Genomic DNA, 20,528 nt, shown 5'->3' with positions numbered 1-20,528 from the left:
CCTGCTACAAAAGAGAAGAGGACTCCCTAAGCTCAGCGTTCCTCTGCTGCAATGCAGACCTACTGGGTGCACAGCATCCCTCCAGGCCCCTGGGACTTGGGGGCTCATGGAACCGTCCCATTTGCTGATGCTCGTGCTGCCTACTGTGCGTGAGTAAGAAAGTCCTTTGTCTCTGACCCTGTCTTGTATCTGTCACCAATATCCATGAAGCAGTAACAGGCTAATGGATTATCTTTTAAGGAGGGAGAACTCAAATCATAGACCAGACAGTATTGTTATTCCCCTGTTAAAAGAGGAGGAAGCTGAAGCATAGATTAAATAACTTGCCCAGAGTCATGTAAATAGGAAGTGGCAGAACTAGGATCTCTCAGTACCCAGGCACTCTGGCCCCCGAGTCTGTGCCTTTAACCTGTGAGCTGTAGTGCGGCTCTTGCAGAAACGTATGCAGAAATCCGAGAGCTGGCACTGCGCTCGTCGTGTCTCTGGCTGTCTCTCTGACCCCTTAGTAGGGTCCTTTTCTTCCACCCCTTCCTTTAAATCTCATTATTCCCCAGGGCAGCCATTGGCACCCCTCTTTTATTATATTCCCCCAAAAGGTCACTTTTGACATCAATTTCTGCCTGCAAGCTAATGACTCTCAAATCCATACCTGGAGTCTGTAAGGCTTTCCTAAAGTCTAGACTCGCAGCCAGCTGCAGTTCCACAGGCTCCTAAAAGTCGGTGTACTTAAAATAAATGCTCTTTGTACTAAAAACTCCTATCTTCCTGTCTTAGTCCATATGGGCTGCTATAACAAAATACAATAAACTGGGTAATTTATAAACCAAGATTTATTTCTCACAGTTCTACAGGCTGAGAAGCCCGAGGTCAAGGGCCAGCAGATTCCGTGTCTGGTGAGGGCCCATTTCCTAGATAGTGGCGCCTTCTTCCTATTCCTCACACGACGGAAGGGGCTGGCTAGCTCTGGAGCCTCCTACAAGGACACGAATCCCACTCATGAAGGGTCCACCCTTGTGATCTAATCACCTTCCAGAAGGCCCCATTTGCTAATACCATCACATTGCGGGTTAGAGTTTCAACACAGGAATTGGCGAGGAGGGAGGTGCACACATTTAGGCCACAGCAGTTCCCTAGCCAGTAAATTGAAACACAGTTGGCAATAACCATGTTAAAACCTTGAGAGGCCGGGCGCGGTGGCTCATGCCTGTAATCCTAGCACTCTGGGAGGCCGAGGCGGGCGGATTGTTTGAGCTCAGGAGTTCGAGACCAGCCTGAGCAAGAGCGAGACCCCCGTCTCTACCAAAAATAGAAAGAAATTGATTGGAAAGCTAAAAATACATAGAAAAAAATTAGCCGGGCATGGTGGCGCATGCCTGTAGTCCCTGCTACTCGGGAGGCTGAGGCAGGAGGATTGCTTGAGCCTAGGAGTCTGAGGTTGCTGTGAGCTAGGCTGACGCCATGGCACTCACTCTAGCCAGGGCAACACAGTGAGACTCTGTCTCAAAAAAAAAAAAAAAAAAAGGAGAAAAGAAAGAAAATGTTGTAACAGGAAAGTGTCTCGCTAAAGCCCTGTGTCTGCCACCTTGGTCTTGGGTAGGTGCTGATTCTCAGCGAGCTTTATTTTTTTTGTTTATAGATTCAGGGAGCACAAGTTGAATTCCATCACATGTATGTATTGCATGGTGGTGGAGTCTGGGCTTTGGTGTACCCATCACTAGCGTAGTGTACGTCGTACCCCACAGGGAATTTTCCTTCCCTCACCCACTCCCACCCTCCTCCCTTGCGAGTCTCCAGTGACCATTGTGTCTTGGTGAGTTTTCACTGCTGCCTTGCTCCGCTCCCCGTGAGCCAAGTGCCTGATTCCGACAGCACTCACTTTACCCCAGAGAGGGCCCTGCCAACCCCGGCCCCACCGCAGACCCCCTCCTCACTAGTGTTTCCTGTGGTGATTAATGGCGTCACTGAGCAGTTGCTACAGTCGGGAGTCTCTCCACCTCCGCCCCGTCCTGCCTCCTCTCCACACTGGCAGCCAGTCAGCAAGTCCGGCAGATTCCTTGGTCTCCCGCCGTTCTCCCCGCCTCTCATTTGCTTAGGTGCACTGGTTTACTTTCTGTTCTTGAAGCCAAGTTCATTCCCATCTTAGGTCCTTTGTCCAAGCTGTTCTGCCTTGAAACACTGCCTCCCGCTCGCATCCTTCCAGTCTCAGGTTGAACGCTGCCTGCTTGGGAAAGCTGTCGCTGACCACACAGTCTGAACAAGCCCCTCCTCTTAGCACTGATTTCCTTGACAGCACTTCTGTTCCAAATGTACGTGAAGTTATCTCGTTCCTTGACGGGTTTGCGTGTCTGTGGTTTGTCTCACTTCTGCCAGTGGAGTCTAAGGGTGAGGACGGGCGTGGGCGGGGGGACAGTCTTACCGTTCTATTCCCGGGGCCCTAACATGGGGCAAGCACTCAATAAACTGGTTGTCCAACGAAGAATGCTCTGATCTCTGCTTCCTGTGTCTTCCTCCTCTTATCAATCCTCTACACTTTCACCTGGATTCCCCTAAAGTAATGTGACCGTGTTGTCCCTCTCCTCCAAATCCTTGAGAAACATCCATTTTCCAGAGCCTAAAATGCGAACTCCTTAACATGGCACTCAAGGCCTCCACACTCTGGGCTTAGGCCGCCTTGCCCATTGGCTTCTGTGCATTCTCGGCCGTGTCACCAGGAGGGCCTGTGCCCCGAGACAAGCTGTGCTCCTCACTCTTTGCCTTTGCTCCTGCACCCCGCTCCAGATGAAATTGTTCTTAACTTGCACGGCTCAGCTCAGATGTCGCCTCGGCCCGCTTCCTCTCCTGATCAGCACGCCGTCCCTCGGCACAGCACTTGGCCGCCTGAGCTCTGTTATCGGGTGAGCAGGGGCTGGCCCTGGACCGGACGGGAGGCATCCAAAGACAGTTTATCTTTATCTAGCACATAGTATGCTCTTTACCCCTTTATTTTGTTGGCTTGAACCTTTTCCACTTACATAATTCTTCCTGTTTTGACAGGCGTTAGCAATGATGTTTGTCTTCAGGCCCAGGCCTGAAGCATCTGTTCATCACATAACATTGGTTGGCGACAAGCAGCCATATATTGGTGCCATTTGGAAACAAAACCTGGAGAAACGGGACTTTCTGTTAGGTAATCGCGTACGTGTCTTTTCCCCCACCAGACTGTGGGCTTCCAGAAGACAAAGGACCAGATTAATCCCGTCCAGCTTCCTAAAGCCTCACCGGGGCACCTGCTGGAGTGCCCATCCTATAAACCGTACTGCAGGCGCCACGAAAAGACGCAGGCTAAAGCACACCGCCAGGAACACGACAAGCACAGAGTGTGTTTCTGAGAATGAAACCACACACAATCCCCAGAGATTTTTATTTAAAACACAGGATGACTTTACAGACGTTTTAAAACAACCGACGAAAGGTGGCTGCAGCCTCAGGCCTCCATTTCTGGGCCCCCACTGAGTACTCGGATGGCAGCCTCCCCCTCGGTTCCCCAGGCTGCCAGTGCTGCCGTGAGGGCAAATCGTGATGGGTGTTCTGGTTTGCACAGAGAACTCGGTTGCAAGACCCATCAGCCAGGCTTCTGTCTCTCCCTCAGCCACAGCAAGCTGTGTGCTCTTGGTCAAGTCTCTGCCTGTCTGCCCCACAGCTTCCCCGTCTGTAGGGTGTTAGGACAGATCATATGTTCCGTGGGGTCCCTCCCAATTCTGAAGTGTGACTTTATATTGCTAACTCGTCTCTCCAGGTGAAAAACAGGCCTAAACACATGCTCGGTCCCAGGAGCGGGGAGATCTGGCCGTGCATTCCCACCCAAGGGTTCCGCCTTCTCTTTGGAGCGGAGTTCTTTCTACTTCACAGCACGTGAAGTGCCTGTGCACCTGTTAAGCCCTGTCAGAAGCTGCAACGGTAGCAATTGTGCCAACACCGTGACCAAGTGGTAACAAAAGCTGGCACCACCTAGTAGCTTGTCAGGAAAATGGTGCATCCGTTTTGGAAACTATCCGACTGAGTTCTAGGCCATACATTGGAAGTTCTCAACCAAAGGTGCCAATCAGAACCCCATTTACGTACCCAGGCTGCGTAGCCAGAGGTTCTGACTCAGTCGGCCTGAGTGGGATCTGGACATCTGGATTTTGTGAGGAGGCCAGAGATGATACTAATGTGCACGCTGGCTGGAAACCACCACGACATGAGTTCGGGTCCTACCAATTCTCAACGGCTCCTGAGAGAAGACAGAAGAGCTCATTTTTTAAAAGGCTGGGATTGATGTCTTCATGTAGGTTGATCACCGATAACAAACGTACCATGTGCCGGATGGTGATGGTCTGGGGGTAGGGAGGGGGTGTGTGGGAGCTCTCTCTACTTTCCACTCAATTTTACTCTAAAAAACAAAGTCTATTAAATTTTTTAAAAGCAAAGAGGGGCAGCTCAGCTATGACAGGGTCAGTGGAAATTTTAAGGGTCATGGTTCTGTGCCTCTTGGCCAGATCCCTCTTCCTGAACACTTTTGTTCTCAAATTGTCTCCACGGAAGGCTTCTGTTGTCTGTGGGCAAAATTCTAAAATCCTTAGGCGGGCATTGACGGCTCCTCCAGTTCTGGCCTCAAACCGTCTTTCCAGGCTCAGAATCAATAATGAGGAGCCCAAACTGAAAGAGACTTGAAAGACCGCCCCCACCAGACTGCAAGCCCCACGAGGGCAGGGATCTTGTCTCTCTCTTTTTAACCACCAGGACCCTAGAACATGACCGAGGTCTGGCTCGAGGTAGGTGCGCGTGGTCCCCCCACAGCCATCTGATTCCTCCCCTTTCTCTTCTCCCACACAGCCTTTCCTTGCACCTCATTTTCCCTCTAGGCCGTTTCTTGGTGAACATTTCCTACATACCCCAGCCCCCGCCATCTCGCTGCCTCCGAGCTCTCTGCGGCGTGGCTTTACTCTTACCATACTTGGCTCTGTGCAATGTTATTCTGAATCCCTTGAGGCCACTACTTTGTTTTGTTCAGCTCTCTATGGCCGTGGAGCCACCAGGCATCCCTCCGTGTCTGTAGGGCCTGCCAGGCCTGCCATGGGCGCCAGGACTGATCTGTCTGAACAGAGGCCCGAGTAGTTTTTACCACATACCAGTGTGACCGTAGATTTGCTCGCTCCACGGAAGACGGAGCTGTGAGCCCAGGAAAGGAGAGGGATGTGCCTGAGAAGGTGTCTCAAACCCCTTCAAGATGGTCTGCTCCTCTGCTCTGAGAAAGCAATATCCGTTTAGGATTTTAAAGCGTGGGCTCTGGAGCCAGGCTGTCTAGATTTGGAATCTGGCTCTGCCACTCCCTGGATATGACCTTGTACAAGTTGCTTAGCATGCCTCAGTGTTTTCATCTGCAAAGTGGGGATATTAGTAGTCCCGACTTCATAGGGTTGGTGTAAGGACTTAAAAAGTTAATATATGTAAAATGCTTAGAAACATATGGCACATAGTATTTGCTCAATAAATGTATCATTATCATCAGTATTAATAATGTGGTCCACAGGGATGAGCCAAGTACCCTGGGCAACTGTCCCAGGCTCCAGTGCAGCACAGTGACCTAGGTTCTGAGCCTTAAGTCCTTGACATCCCCTGAACTGCCCAATTGTAATTGTTCAGTTCCTTCTTCCCTGCTGAATCATAAGCCTCTCGTTTGCTCAGGAAACTGAGGCACAGAGAGATCACAGGGCGAGGCCATGGAGTGAGGAAGTGATGGAGCTCGGACTCAAACCCAGGCAAGCATCTGAGCAGTTTTGCTGGTGTCGGATCCTTAGGCCTTGCTCGGAGCCTGCTCCCAGTGGTCGCTGGGGCTCCATAGCTGCTCTTCACTGAGTGGAGGTCCTCTCACTCCTGACCCAGTGCTTCGTCTCTTCATCTGTCCTCAAAGTCGTGGGGCTGTATTGGTCAGTGCAAGCCTTGACATTCAAATAGTCCAGGCCTCCATTTGACCAATAAGAGCAATGGGCCCAGAGAGGCTAATCACAAGGGCACACGGCCAGTTATTTACCGGGTGGGACCTGAGGGCCTCTCTTTTTCCAAATTTTGCCTTGCTGGTGTTTGAAATTTTTGCTTGATGGAAAAAACAGGAGGACAGAATGATCTTTCCAGAGGGATGGTAAGTTCTCCAAGTTCAGGGTCTTTTTGCCAGCTTGGGGTTCCTGCTCTAGGGCGCTACTCGTCGAGGGCATTCAGTAAATGCATCCCGAGTGTCATGTTGTGCCTTCTGCAAGCGCGGCTTTGGCTGAGTTTGTCACCTACCGGGGATGGCGTTGGGCGCTTCCACACCTGGACTCTCACTGAACTTTCACAACATAGGAGAGCTCCTCATCACCATCCGCATTTTACAGGTGAGAAAGTCAAGACATGGTGATGCCACGAGCCTCGCCCGGTTTCACGTGGGCAGAAAATGGCAGAGGGCCCCGATTGTCCATCTGGGGCCCTGGCTGAGCTAAGGAGTAAGGCAGGGAGAACGGGGCTGCGGGAGGGGGAGAAAAGGAGCAGTGAGCTCCGTGGGCAGCGCAGCGGCAGAGAAGGCCGCCCGGCGCCGGCCTCTCCAGACCTCCAGCCTTTCGTGTGCGCTTCCTTGCGGGGCTGTCTGGCCCTGCAGCCGAAAGGCAGCAAGTGTGAAAAGGGCTCTCACAGGGACTACAGCTTCACCATCACCCTGTGGTCCTTGAAATTGACTTCCCAGTTCACAACTTCCTGTTTCTGAAGCCAGAATTCTAGACACTCAGAAGTTGCTTCTCTTGAAACCTTTAGAACACTGGTCAAGAAACTTTTTCTGTAAAGCACCGGATAGTAAATATTTTAGGTTTTGTAGGCCATATGGTCTCTGTCACAATTCTCAACCCTGCCATTGTAGCACAAAAGCAACCCTAGATAAAATGTAAATGAAGGATGTGGCCATGTTCCAATAAAACTTTATTTATAAAAACAGGTGGTGGGCCAGATTTGGCCCCTGGGCTATAATTTGCTAACCCTTGCCTTAGACAAACCATAAGGCTCCAGAAATCTCTGGAAGAGTTTAGATGAATGCTTGTGAAGAATCCCTGCCAACTACAGACTGAATGCAACTACTAATTTTGATGTGCATGTGTGAAAAATACTAATCTCCAAATAATTTTAAAAGTAAGTGTTGCCAGAATTGTCTCATTCGAGCTTAAAATTTCTGCCTTAGGCCTACAAGCACAGACGTGTATGAATTCCCCCTACCATTCTTCAGTGGTGTGACCTCGGGAAAGTTACTTAGCCTCTTGGAGCTCCCATTTCCTAATTTGCAAAACTGAAGTGATCAGCCCGTACCTGAAGGCATGATTGTGATAATCAACCAAGGCTGTGTAGAGCGGTGGTTAATAGCAAGGATTCAAGAGTTGGAAGATTCTGACTGATCCATCACCTGCTAGGTGGATGACCTTGAACAATTTACTTAACCTCTCTGGACCTTAGATTCCTCATCTACAAAATGCAGATGATAACCGTCCCTACTGTAGCCGTGTGGTGCAAGGATAAAACAAGACAATATGTGTAGAGTACTTAGCACAGTGTCTAGAAAGTGCTCACTGTTCAGTAATGGTTTGTCATTTATTATTCAATAAAGTGGGCAATGCACTTAGCGGAGTTCCTAAGGCATAGTAAATTTTCAGTGACTATTTTTTCCTTTTTTGAGGACAGGAATCAGGGGGTTTCTGGACATGTACAAGGAATCTGCAGGTTGGAAGGTTGAAATGAATCCTATGGCTGGTAGGGAATAGGGCAGAAGATTCCCCAGGACTGTACTCTTTATGCGCAAAAATGAGACCTTCCCTATAGAATGTCATCTATCAGGTTGTATTGCTAAGTTGCCCTGTATCTCCATGTAGCTCTAAACCATGTTGCAGAGGATGTGGGGAGCAGGGTGGAGTTGACCCAGAGGTACAGCCAGGTGCGTAAAGTCTAGAGAACGGCTTCCGGTTCAGGGTGCAGTCCAGCATGGGCACCAGGAGCTGAGATGACAGTCCCCGGGCATTTCCTCTGCCATCTCTTCATCACTGGATCATCCGCATTGGTGTAGAACCACGCTAGTATTTCTAACATCTTAGAAAACTTATTTTCCTTTCTTGACCTCACTTCCCCCTCCAGCTACTGTCCTATTTTTCTGGAAGACTTTCTAGCAAAACTCAAAAGCATTGGCTCTACTTAGTTTTCAATTTCTTTCCTCCTCCTTTTAAACCTTCTCCACTCAAGCCTTTTGTCCTCAGCCACTTCACCATACTGCCCTCCTCCGGACTACGATGGTCTCCGTGTTGCTGAATTGGATCAGCTCTCAGATGTCCTTGGCCTGGGCCTATCAGCAGCATCGGATCCTGTTTATGCCTTCTTTCCTTTACTGCTTTCTTCACTGCGTTTCCTGGACCCCCGCCGCGGTTCCCCTCCGACCGCATTGGCTGCTGCTTCTCCATCTCCTCTGATGGTTCCTCCACATCTCCCCGTGTTTTCAACCTGGAGTGCCCAGGTGCTGAGCTTGGACATCTGTGCCTTCCTCACTCTTTTGATACTCTTATCCACTCTCACCGTCTTACATACCATCTATTTACCGATTTGTATCTCCAGCCAATTTGTTATTGGAGACCCCACATCTTGAATCTGGACGCATGTATCTCACCGCCTGCGTGTGTCCGCTGAGCATCTCGAACTCGGCATGTCCACACTGAGCTCCTCCGTCTTGCCCCATGTCCTCCCCGCCCGTCCCTTTCAGGGCCCGGCTACCCCATCAGGCCATTGCCGAGGCCATGTTATCCTGGCGTTATCCTGGCTCTTCTTTTCCCGTCACGCCACAACACATCCGTGAGCAATTCTGTGGGTTCTACCTTCGGAATATGTCCAACATCTGATACTTCTCATCACCTTTCTTGCCACCACACTGGTTCAAGCCACCGTGCTCCCTCCCAGGGCTTGCTTCAGTGACCTGCTACCCCTGTTAAAGCCTTGCTCCTGCCTCTCGCTGCGACAGCCAGAGTGACCCCTGAGTCAGTATGCCGCTCCTCTGCTCGCTCACCTGGAGGGAAAGCCCAAATCCTCACTGTAGCGCGTAAGACCTCTTGACCTCCCGCTACCTCTCTGGCTGTGTCCCAGCCCCCTTCGTCCTCCCCCAGCCTCGCTCTGCTCCTGGCACCCGGTCCCACCCCAGCTCCCTGAACACGCCACGCAGGTGTCACCCCTGCTGCTCCCTCTGTCTGGAATGCTCTTCTCCCAGATATCCTCATGCTTTGCTCAAGGATAAGCCTCTCGGAGAGGTTTGCCCTGATTATCCTATTTAAAACTATGTTCTTGCCCCAGCCTATTCTCCTTATCTTCCTTCCCAGATTTGTTTTTCTCCCTAACACTCATTACTTTATAATACACTGTACCATTTGCTTATCTATTATGTTTCTTTTCTGTGTCCCCCACCACCACCATGAGAAGGCAAACTCCATGAAGGCAGGGCTGTGTTTTGTTCACTGCTTTATCCCAGTGTCCAGAAGGATGCCTTTCCGCAGTAGGTATTCAGTGTGGATTTCCGTGGGTGGGTGGGTGGGTGGATCGGAGGCTCCCCAGGCTCCCCAGGCACTGCCAACGTGCTGGGGATGGTCTTCCTTGGAAACACCCATTCTCTTTCCACTGTTGCCTCATTCGGTGATAAGGAGGAGGCTTCGTGTTCATTAAAGCAATTTAGGAAGCTAAATTAAGACCAGACTATGAGTTTGTTCTCTTTTTAAAAATATATCTAATATTTTGTGTAAATATTTATTATTCTTTCCATTTCATAAAATAGTAATTCACATAACAGAAAACCTGAAAAATACAGAGAGGTAGAAGAGGGGGAAAGTCACCAAAATTACCTCTAAATGAAGATAACTGCATTGTAACCTTGCTGTATTTTCTTTCGGAGTTTGTTTTCCTACACACAAGTTTGAGATATGTGTTTCCCCTGGATAGGCAAAAGGTAAGAAAGTGTATATACAAATCGTATCCTGCTTTTTTCCACCTAACTTGATAAAATAAACATTTTCCGTATTAACTCAGTCATTGACCTTTGTGAACATCATTTCTGATAGCTACAGCGAGTTCTATCAAGTGAATGAATATTTTGTATTTAACCAGAGTCCTTGCGTTGGAACATTTTAGTGACTTCCAATGTTTCATGTTTATAAATTATGCTAAAAGAAAAAAAAACTAAATTATGCGCAGTAAAGGGGTAATTTTCTTTCAATAACAGCTTTTCTCGGATCACTCCCTGTTCATCACGGGGCTCTGGGGGTGTTGGTTGGATCTTACCGTGAGCCGCAGACTCTCTGCCGGTGTCCTCCGGCGTGACTGGAGTCGTGCGCAATGGCAAGAGGGTAGGGGAGGAGTGGCGGAGGATAGTTTATTTTAAAATAAAAATGTTTTTCATTTTAATTACAAAGGTACTATGTAGCTATATACAATTGGAAAATACATGAGTCCTAAATGTGTCTCAGCTTCAGTTTTAATTAACATGAATATTTAGGTCTTCTTGGTCTCCAACCCCACCTGTACACACAGAAAATCTGGTCTCTCGCAAATTTCTCTTCCATCCCAGGTGTTTCTGGAGTCCCCTTTGCAGGTCTCCCTTCTACCATCATTGCTGCTGGCTTCACCATGGCAGCTAGAAGTTTCTCTACCCCGAGTTTTCTTATTTGAAAACTTGTGTTTTGCCTCTGCTGAGCCCATGTTCCCCAGAGACAACTTGACCAACTAGGGCAAAAAGGGAAAGAAAATAGTTTATTCGCTACCGTAGCATAACAGGGTTCCCACGGTAGGTTCGCTTGAGCCCCCACAGATTAGAGGCCTAGGTGAGCTTAGTCTTCACTTTGCACACCCAGCCCTTGTCTGTCTTCACTGCTGGCCCTGGCACGACGCTCAGCGCAGAGGTGTGCCCGGTTAATATTTGCGCATTGAATAACGTAATGAATGGCCCAGCTGAGTGAGATAACCGGCAAAGGCGCAAGCCCCGGAACACATGTGGCCGGTGGCAGAATCGAAAGGTACCACCGTCTCCCCACTGGGTGCTCCCTCCCCTCCCCCGATCCTCGCCCATCTGAGAAAGGGGTAAGTTCACCCATCAGGGGTTCCCACAGCACTAACCTGCCTCATCCCATTTACCTCCTTGCTAATGGCTTTCCGGGGCCTGTCTCCGCTTTAGGCCCTAAGCGCCACTGGGGCAGAGGCTGTCCTCTCTGCCGGTGTCCTCAGTGCACCGCCAGGGCCGGGCCTAAGCTGTTGCTCCATGACAGGCAAAGGAGGAGGTGAGCGAGGTGCTGTGAAACATGAGCCCAGTGTCTGGCGGTTACAAAAGAGAAATCTGCCCCTGGCTCTTCAGAATCCAGAACAGGTGACAGTGTACTGGTGCTGCAGGGCAAGCCCCGCAAAGCAGCGGTTCTGAAACTCAGCCGCACGACACAATTACCTGGAGATCCAGGTAAAATCCCAAAGACCAGGTCATACCCCAGACCAACTAAAGCTCAGTCCCTGAGGGTGGCATCCAGCCACTCATCAGTATTTTTTGAAGCTTCCCAGGTAATTCCAACACGCAGACAAGTTTGGAGCCACTTCCTAAATCCTTGGCCCCTGTCCCAGGCTTCATTTAATTGAAAATGTGTTGAGTGAACAAATGAATGAATGAATGAATTTAAGAGCTTTCACATCTTTGGCAAAGGCTGATCTGTCCCTTTCCCGGGTCTCAGGCTGTGACCTTCTATCCGGTCACATTCTAGTCTTTATAAAATTGAAGATGATTTTTGAAATTCTTTATTTTCCAGTAGTAGTTTTCTTGTTTCCGTTTTTACATCTAGATATTTAGTTACTCAATAGGAGAGTCTAGAGATGTAAGCTATTTTTCAAATAAAAATCCTTTCCCAACTCCTTTGAAGTGCCATCTTTATCACGGAATGCCACATTCACGGCATGCAGCACGTATTTCCCACACACCCGATAGGTGCCGAGCACGGCTGTCACCATCCTCCGAGTGGAGGTTCTTTGAGGTTCTTGGTGATCATCGGAAGAAAAGAATTTCTGGACATACCACGTAAGCCAAAGCAAGCAGCTTTTATTGACAGATCGAAAGTGAAAGTACACTCTCTTAAGACAGAGCTGGCAGGCTCAAAAAGCGTGGCTGTGCCTAAAGGATTTTTGTCTTACCGAGTCTTACTAATTTGAGGGGAGGAATATTCAAAACTCGGGGGTTGGCTCTTATTAAAAATTTGGGTAGTAATCCCTAGAATTGGGTTCCCTCCCATTTTTGTACTTTATATGTTTGCTTCAGAACTGTCATGGCAATTTTAAGGGTGGAGAAATTTTAAAACCACCATACGAATGATACTATAATTAGCCAAAGTTCATGTAAGGTGACCTAGATAGCTGGCAAGCTAGTTGAAGCTGGTCCTTGTCTGTGGTTATTGACAACCTCCCTTAGACTTTAACGCCTGCACCCACTCTGCAAGCCCCTGCATCTGATCTCAGCCCTGTCTCCTACACTAACATTTCCCCACTTGAGAGCTTTGGGCCCTTGGAACCTTACAAGGGACGCCGAGGGAAGAAGATCCATCTTCTGAAGCTGCTTCCTGCTGGTAAGGGGCGTTGACCCTGCCCGTGGGTACTAAAGTCTCTTGTGTCTTGTTCCCTATCTGTCAGTGGGGCCGAGTGTCAGGGCATGGGCTTTAAGGCCCCTCACTGTGGTGGGAGGGATCTTTGGGGCCTGCAGGGCAGTCGGGTGGCTGTTGGTAGAAGGAACGAGCTGCCCGATCAAGGGGATTTTGATATTCCCTTTCTTTATCTCTTTGAAAGGGGACAGGTGGAACCCTTGGAGTACTGAGACGTGTTGTGTGGTAGTCTGGACAACCTGAGAGACGAGATTTTAAAAGTTTGATAATGCAAGGAGAGAAAAAGAGAACAAAAACTACGATAATAATGGGGACTATAAAGGGTCCTAGCCAGGCCCATAGGGTTCGCCTAAATGCAGGCCCCCCGGAGGATGGTTTGTTCCACAGTTTGTTGCATGTGTCAGATGCTGGGTCTGACTTTCCCGCAGCGCCTCTGCAGTGCACCACAGCTACTCGGCTGGTTCCAAGGATTTCAAAAGGATGTGTAATGGGGAAATTGTTTGTTGTTAGAAATCCCCACTTTTTCCAGATAGCAGCATGGGCATGAAGGATGAGGAAGGTGTATTTGGAGTCTGTGTAGATGTTAATTCTTTGTTTTCTTTTCCAACTCTAAGGCTCTTATGAGAGCAATCAGTTCGGCCTTTTGGGCAGAAGTATTGCAGGATAGAGGTCCCATTTCCACAGTGCCATTAAGGCTGACTGTAGCACATCCTGCCTTCCGGATGCCATCTAGCATGAAGCTACTGCCATCTGTATACCATTCTTCATCCAAGTTGTCCAAGGGGGTATCTTTTAAGTCTGGTCTGCTAGAGTACACTTGTTCTACGGTTTCTGTGCAGGAACGTATTAAGTTGGTGAGGGGTCCCATGGGCATCGGGGTGGCCGGATTTAAAGTTTGGCACACCTTGAGACTGATTTCTGTGGAGTCCAGCAGGATGGCCTGGTATTTGGTAAGGTGTCCTCCCGTTAGCCAATGGTGACCTTTTATTTCTAAGACCCCTTGCACCTGGTGGGGAGTTTTAACCTCTAAGCGACATCCCCAGGGTTAACTTAGTGGCCTCTTCGACCAATAGAGCCATGGACACCACTGTTCTCAAGCATCCAGGCCATCCCACGGCACTGAGTCTAGTTGCTTAGGGAAGTAGGCTACGGGTCAAAGGTCCCAGAGTTGGATGAGCACACTCAGAGTGATCCCTTGTCTTTCTGGGGTAAAGAGAATGAAAAGCTTATTTAGGTCAGGATCCCCAAGGGGCAGATGTTAGAGACATTTTAAGGCCTTCTGTTGTTCTGTCCCCCAATTTGAAGGCTTGGTATCAGATCTTTTTAAAGTTTCATATAGAGGTTTTGCCATGACACCAAAGCCAGGAATCTAAATACTGCAAAATCCAGCCATTCCCAAAAATGTCCTAAGTTGTTTTCAGGTTTATGGAGAGCCAAGTTGTGAAATGGCCTCTTTCATTTTTGTGGACAGGGAACACTGTCCTGGGGTTAAAATGTATCCCCAGTACTCAACCTGTGGTGAGGATATTTGGGCTTTTGCTTTAGAGACCTATATGCTCTGTTGCCCAGAAAGTTAGGAACCTGGACAGTGTTGTCATCAGATGATTCCTGCAGATAAGAATCTCGTCTACATATTGAAGAATAGCCCCTTGCGGAAGCAACAGCTCTCTTCATTCCTTAGCCAGGGCATTTCCAAAGAGGGGAGGACTGTCCAGGTTTACTCCTGTGAGGATCCGGTGTCTGGATCAGGCCACTCGAAAGCCAACAAAATTGGGAGTCTGGATGTAGAAGGATGCAAAAGAAGGCATCTTTCAGGTCCAGGACAGTAAACCAGTTAGATTCTCCTGGAACTTGCATTAAAATAGAATATGGATTTGGAGCTACAGGACGAATGGGCACAACAGCCTCAATGATCCTTAGGTCGTGGACTAGGCAGTACTCCCCATTAAGTTTTAAGACAGGTAAGATGGGAGTACTGTAGGGGACTGGCAAGGTATTAACAGCCCATGTATTAAAAGTTTCTGTATCAAGGGCTTAAATCCCCTTTGTGCCTCTTTGTTTAGAAGATACTGTGTTTTTTTTTTTTTGAGAGTAGGATGAGGGATTTTTCAGGGTGACTTCGAGTTGCCTTGTAAGCCTTTCCTGGAATTCCTTTATCCCAGACTTGGGGATCTACATGGTCTAGGATCTCCTGGGGGATACCGGGACTGGAGTCAGGTGTGGTGTGGCCTAAAGAGGTCAAGAAGAGGCCTTGGGCCTCCGGGAGGCTCAGGGCAGCCCCCGAAGCCAAAAGCAAGTCTCTGCCCCATAAAGGAGCCGGGCGTTGAGGCGTAATGAAGACTCTAGATAGTCTCCCCATTGACAAGAAAGGGGTGGGGTGAAAGCCCTGTGTCTAGGGACTCCATCCACCCCAACAACTGAGCACTTCTCTGGAGAGACAGGCCCAGCATGAGAAGTTAAGACAGAATAAGTAGCTCCCGTGTCTATGAGAAAAGTTACAGGCTCACCTGCCACGTCAAGGGTCACCTGCGGTTCCTCCCCTGTGATAGCAATGGTCCTGGGAGCTGCAGGGATCCTTGGGCCCTGTCGGTCGGCCACAGTCATCGGTGGGGAAGGGGCTGGCCCTTTTCCTTCTTCTAATGCCCCTTCTTTTTACATAGGAGACACGGCCTGGCAGGAGGAGGATGAGGGTCAGGGCATTCCTTGCTCTAATGGCTCTTCCTACCACAGTGGAAACATCCCTCATTGGAAGATGGTCTTCTGGGCTGGTTTGGGTGGTCCTGAGGTGCCGGGGCCTGTCTAGGATGGCCACCAAAACATTGGCTTCCCTCTGGTCTCGCCTCCGATCACGCTGTTCCTGCCTCTCCTGCTCCGTTTTCTCTCGGTTGTTGAACACACCGAAAAAAACGTCCAGGAGAGTGCTGTGGGGAGTCCGGGGCCCCGTGGCCAATTCTTGGAGTTTTCTTCTAACATCCGGGGCTGACTGACTGATGAAATGAATCCCCAGCACCACGCTCCCCTCAGGGCTTGCCGGGTCTACATTAGCATCTTTGCAGATGGCAGCAACCAATCGAGCCTCAAAAAGGGCTGGGTTTTCACCAGGCCTCTGTCACCTCTCTCACCTTGTCATGGATTACAGGCTGCATGATGCACCTTTTCATTCCCTCTATGAGACACGTGACCATGTGGTCTCTGAGTCTCACTCCCTGCTGTCCCCATCGTTAGGTCTAGTTTGGATCCTGAAGGGGACAGCTGTCATTCCCACGGGGTATTGGAGAGGCTGGGCAGCACTTAAGGCCCCTGGTGACTGGGCCCAAACGCACATCTTCTCCTCTGGAGTGCAACAATGGGAGAGAATCACATTAAGGTCTCTCCATGGGAGATCAAAGGAAAAAGTTGGGTTCTGAAACTCCTCAGTGAACTTTCCAGAGTCTTCAGAGAACCGGCCAAGGCTTGTCTGGCTGGTTTAAGGTCTGACATAGAAAAGGAAACATGTATTCTGGTGGCGCCCCCTTGGCCTGTGGCTACCTCCTGTAAAAAGCACGGGAGTGCAGGGCAGGGTTTGGGGCCGGGTAGTTGAGGACGTGTTGGTGGGTGAGGCGGAGGTTCAGGGGCAGAGGCTGGAATTGCCTCAAGGGGTCCTGGTCCCTGTTTGGGAGGCTCCCAGGGGCTTCAGAGTTTTCTGAACTAGGGTCAGAAGAAGCTGCAAGGTTTAGGTCATAAGACTTAGGAACATCTAGTTTTACACAGCAGTGAGCTAAGGTGCAAGCTCCTCATGCCTCTGGGTTGTCCCGTAAGGCCATATATGCCTGAACATAAGGGACTTTGGACCATTTCTTCTGTTGCATGCAAAGAAGTCATAATTGGAGGATAACATTATAATTTAGACTTCCGTTGACCGGCCACACCTCCTTGTCCCCCAACTTACATTGGGGCCAGGTAATGTTACATAGGAATATGAGTTTCTTTCTTTTCATACTATCTAATTTAAAGGAGACCAAATTTTGGAGAATATAGCCAAGGGGGGAGACCCTCGGGATGGAAGGGAGACCTGAAAGAAAGGAAGAGAAAAAAAAGGAACAGGGTCATAATGGAACCTCCCGGAGGCTCCTGGGGTAACAGTTGAGCCCTAAGGGAGCCTACAGGGGTCCCCAGCCTCTCCCCTGCCCGTTACCTGTCACAACAGTGTCCATGGTTAGCCGTGAGACCCTGTAGAGTTTGGGTGTCCCTGGACCCTTGTCCTTGCCTGGCAAGAAGGACCTCCTCGCCCCAGCAGTCATGGCCCCAGGGGAGGCCCTGTCCCTGCCCCTCCGTCTGTGAACCCGGGGGCTGGGGTGTGGAACTGCCCAGGGGTTTGAGGCGCGGGCCACATCCAATTATTAGTGGTTCTGTGCTCGGTGTATCGCTCTAGTACTGGCATCGCTCAGGTTCCAAGACCTCTGATCATCCCACCATCCTTTCTCCCAGATCTAATGGAGCATTTTAGCCCTAACGAGGTGGTAAAAGGGAGCGGAGCTTTCTGTGTCTGGAGGTCTCTTCTTCTATTCTCTATGTAACATTCAATTGCATGAAGTTTTGCTCCAGTCAATGCGGAGCTGCCCTCTGTAGGGGTCCCTGCTTACACCACACACCTGTACTTTGTGGCGTTCAATCGAGTGTCTGATCAGGAAGACCGTAGCCCAAATTCCCTTTCTCTTGGGTCACCCTCTCCATCCTCATCATCCTTCCACAGGAATCTAGCACAAACAGCAAACGGGCGGCGGGCGGGGGGGGGGCGCGGTGGAGGGGGGGGATTGGCTAGCATCAAAAGAGCAAGCAGCGTAAGAGCATCGCCTGACTTACACGGAAGCATATTAGTGGCAAGCGTCTTGTCCCCAAATATGGGGCAGCAGTACAGAGAGGTAAGAATGAGGTCCAGCAGCAGAGGCTGGGCACGGAATGGCCATGGCTTAGAGAGCGTTTGGGCTCCTGCACGACGTGGGGAAATCCCCTGCCAGCTCCCTAGGCTGGTGTCCCCCAACATCTGGTGACTGCTTCAATCTGCACAGCCTCAGGAGTGACCCTCTGCCACCCTGGTCAGGGGGAGCCACAGTCAGCAAGACGGAGCGAGGTTACGCACCTGTCACTCACTGGGAAACTGCGAAAGCAGTGAGACACGAGGACGTGCTTACCTCCAAGTACCACGACAGGCAAGTCAAGGCCTACGCGCCATGTCCTGCCACAGTCACCACCAAGATGTTACCATCTGCCAAGTGGAGGTTTTCTCAGGTTCTTGGTGATCGTGGGAAGAGAAGAATTTCAGGACGCACCGTGGAAGCCAAAGCAAGCAGCTTTTATTGAAAGACTGACGGTGCAAGTGAGAGCGCGCGCGTGCGCAAACCGGCGGGCTGGGGAAGAGCAGCTGCACTGAAAGAGGGGTTTTTGTCTGACGACGTCTCGCTAATTGAGGGGAGGAATATTCAGAGCTAAGGGGTTGGCTCTTACTACAAATTTGGGTAGCAATTCCTAGAATTTGATTCCCTCCCGCTTTCAGACTTCATATGGTTGCTTCAGAACTGTCATGATGATTTTTAAGGGTGGAGAAATTTTAAAAACACAATGCAAATGATATTATAATTAGCCAAAGTTCACGTAAGGTGATCTAGAGAGCTGGCAAGCTGGTCCTTTTCTGTGGTTATCACCCCACCTTAGTTAGACTTTAGCACCTGCGCCCACTCTGCAAGCCCCTGCATCCGATCTCAGCCCTGTCTCCCAGTCTGTTATTCTAACACTACGAGGTGCTGGGGATACTGGTATGGACAAGAGGGACACACCCCCACCCTGCTGGGCACACGGGCCGCAGGAGAGGCAGACAGCGAGCACCCACACAAAGGTGGGATTCCAAAAATCTGTGGTCAGAGCTTTGAGAGAAGAGAACAGGATACTGAGAGGAGCAGGAGGGACCTAAAGCCAAGGGTGTAGGGCAAGCCCTCTCCCTGAAGAAAGGACAGGTATGATTATGTATGTATTTATGTATTTGTGCACCGTCTCCCCTCCCGCCATGGTAAGCTCGATGAAGATGGAGACTACCTCCGCGTTATTCACGCCCCTCTACCTTACGGTTACGCAGCACAGGCTCCTCTAACAGCCCTGCTCGGGACCCTGGGACGGGGTCTCGCTCGCCTTCTGCTGCAGGTCCTGGTAGCGCTCGGTGAGCTGCCTCAGCTCCTGCTCCTGCTCCTTGGCAAGTGTCCTCAGTTCCTTGGCTGTCTCTGCCCTCGCCCCCTCCTCCAGGTGCTTCCAGTTCTGCAGAAGTTTGCTCACATCTTGCATGAGCAAGAGGCCAGCCCCAGCGGCACCCGTTACCTGGGCACCCTTGGTCACGGCCAGACTTGTGCCTACGAAGATTGTCTGCACCTCTCTAGGCTTCCAGAAAGAGATGTTGTGTGTGGCCACACAATTCTTGACCATAGACATGAAGCCAAAGTTAGCTTTGGCCATCTGGTGGGCACGAAGACTCTTGATGATGCTTATACACTTAGCAACACACTGTCCAGTAGCCTCGACTTCAGGCAACTTTATTCCTCCGAAAGCCTCATGCTCCGACGTCATCCTAGCAGTCACCAGTCTGCTGGCTTTGTCTCTTGCTGCTGAATTGCTTCGATTTTCTAGGGCATTTGTCAAAACCTTGGTGATGGCAGCTGCTGCCCCCAACCCCACCCCAGCTGCTGAGAGTATGAGACTCCCTCCTACTGTCACAGGGGCTAGAGCAAAACCCAGGATGCTCATGACTCCAGAAACAGCCCCTGAAGAGCTGGCCACTAGGTTGGCCTTGGTGAGCGTCTTGTGGGTCCTGTCAACTTGGTCTGCAATGGTATTAAGTTCTTGGATATTCTTTTCCAGCTGATACTTCTTCAAGGGAAAATAGGACAGAAACCGTTTTTCCTCTTCTGACAGATTTCCAAATGGCATGGACTCACTCTCACGTCGCAGCAGCTCTTCAAACAGGATATGGTACAGCATACTGGCCTCATCACTATAAACAATCCGTATCAAATGATTAGTTTGCCAGCTCTGGCAAAGGTTCACCAGTGAGGCTAACAACATCTAGGTAATCTGAGTTCTCAAATGCACGCAGGGGCAGGGCCCTGGGAATCAAGGTACAACATGGGAAGCAGACGCAGACAGACAGAAGGTCCACTCTGGTCTGGAGCCCTGGGTGGGCCCCTGTTTATAGCAGGGCAGGGTTTGAGCTACCCCCATGCAGGCCTAGACGGGTTTGCTATTCCATCATCCACAGACAGCTGTCTCCTAAATGTATGTGGATGCTGATGTGGTGAATAAAACATAACTTAAAAGCATTACTGACTTTTGTCACCAAGTTTTTTTCCTAATAGACACATACATCATGCACACGTGTTTAATTTATACATATATAACAAGCAAGTGGTTCTATTAAAGAAAATAAGAGGACTAAGAGAGTATGGAGGTGATGCCTTGATTTTCTTTCTTTTTTTTTTTTTAGTGTTAAAAAAGGATCTACCTGGAAATTGTGGTTGTTCCTGGGGCGGGGACCTGGGGTGCTGGGAAACAGGGTTTGGGGGAGACTTACTTTTTAACTGTTTGCCCATATGTTCCTTTTAAGTTTTATATTGTGTTCATGGATTATAATTATTTAAAAAATAATAAGTCAATATTTCCAAAGCAAAAGTGGAAGGACTTCCAACAAAACAACCAAATATCCCCTCTCCCATGGGAGAGGGCTTGTCATTATTCAGTTTGACACAGTATTTTGAAAACTGAAAGTCAATTTTTAACAGAAGTGTGGTCATACTTAGAAACAGTGGGATCTGCTCTGTTCATTTG

The 20,528-nt window shown here is 49.6% G+C and overlaps 1 protein-coding gene across 1 annotated transcript; it reads right to left on the bottom strand.

Annotated features, from left to right (window-relative positions):
- Positions 1 to 11,223: 11,223 nt before the first annotated feature.
- Positions 11,224 to 19,769, bottom strand: APOL5 (apolipoprotein L, 5). Its single transcript, XM_012644706.1, has 2 exons — positions 18,809 to 19,769; positions 11,224 to 11,342 (listed from the first exon to the last, which is right to left on the bottom strand). Exons 1-2 carry the CDS (start codon positions 19,767 to 19,769, stop codon positions 11,224 to 11,226), a joined length of 1,080 nt encoding a protein of 359 aa, XP_012500160.1.
- Positions 19,770 to 20,528: the final 759 nt, after the last annotated feature.

Source organism: Propithecus coquereli, unplaced genomic scaffold, assembly GCF_000956105.1.
Source record: "Propithecus coquereli isolate 6110/MARCELLA unplaced genomic scaffold, Pcoq_1.0 Scaffold218, whole genome shotgun sequence".
NCBI lineage: Eukaryota > Metazoa > Chordata > Mammalia > Primates > Indriidae > Propithecus > Propithecus coquereli.
Note: the sequence above shows the minus strand (reverse complement) of the source record. Positions and strands in the feature narration are given on the sequence as shown.

What these genes read in the sequence shown, in the direction of transcription:
- APOL5 (XM_012644706.1), bottom strand. Translation starts at nt 19,769, where the DNA reads ATGTTGTTAGCCTCACTGGTGAACCTTTGCCAGAGCTGGCAAACTAAT. An exon ending in CCAGGGTCCCGAGCAGGGCT is followed by an intron (nt 11,343 to 18,808) that starts GTTAGAGGAGCC and finishes CATGTTTCACAG; the next exon opens with CACCTCGCTCACCTCCTCCT.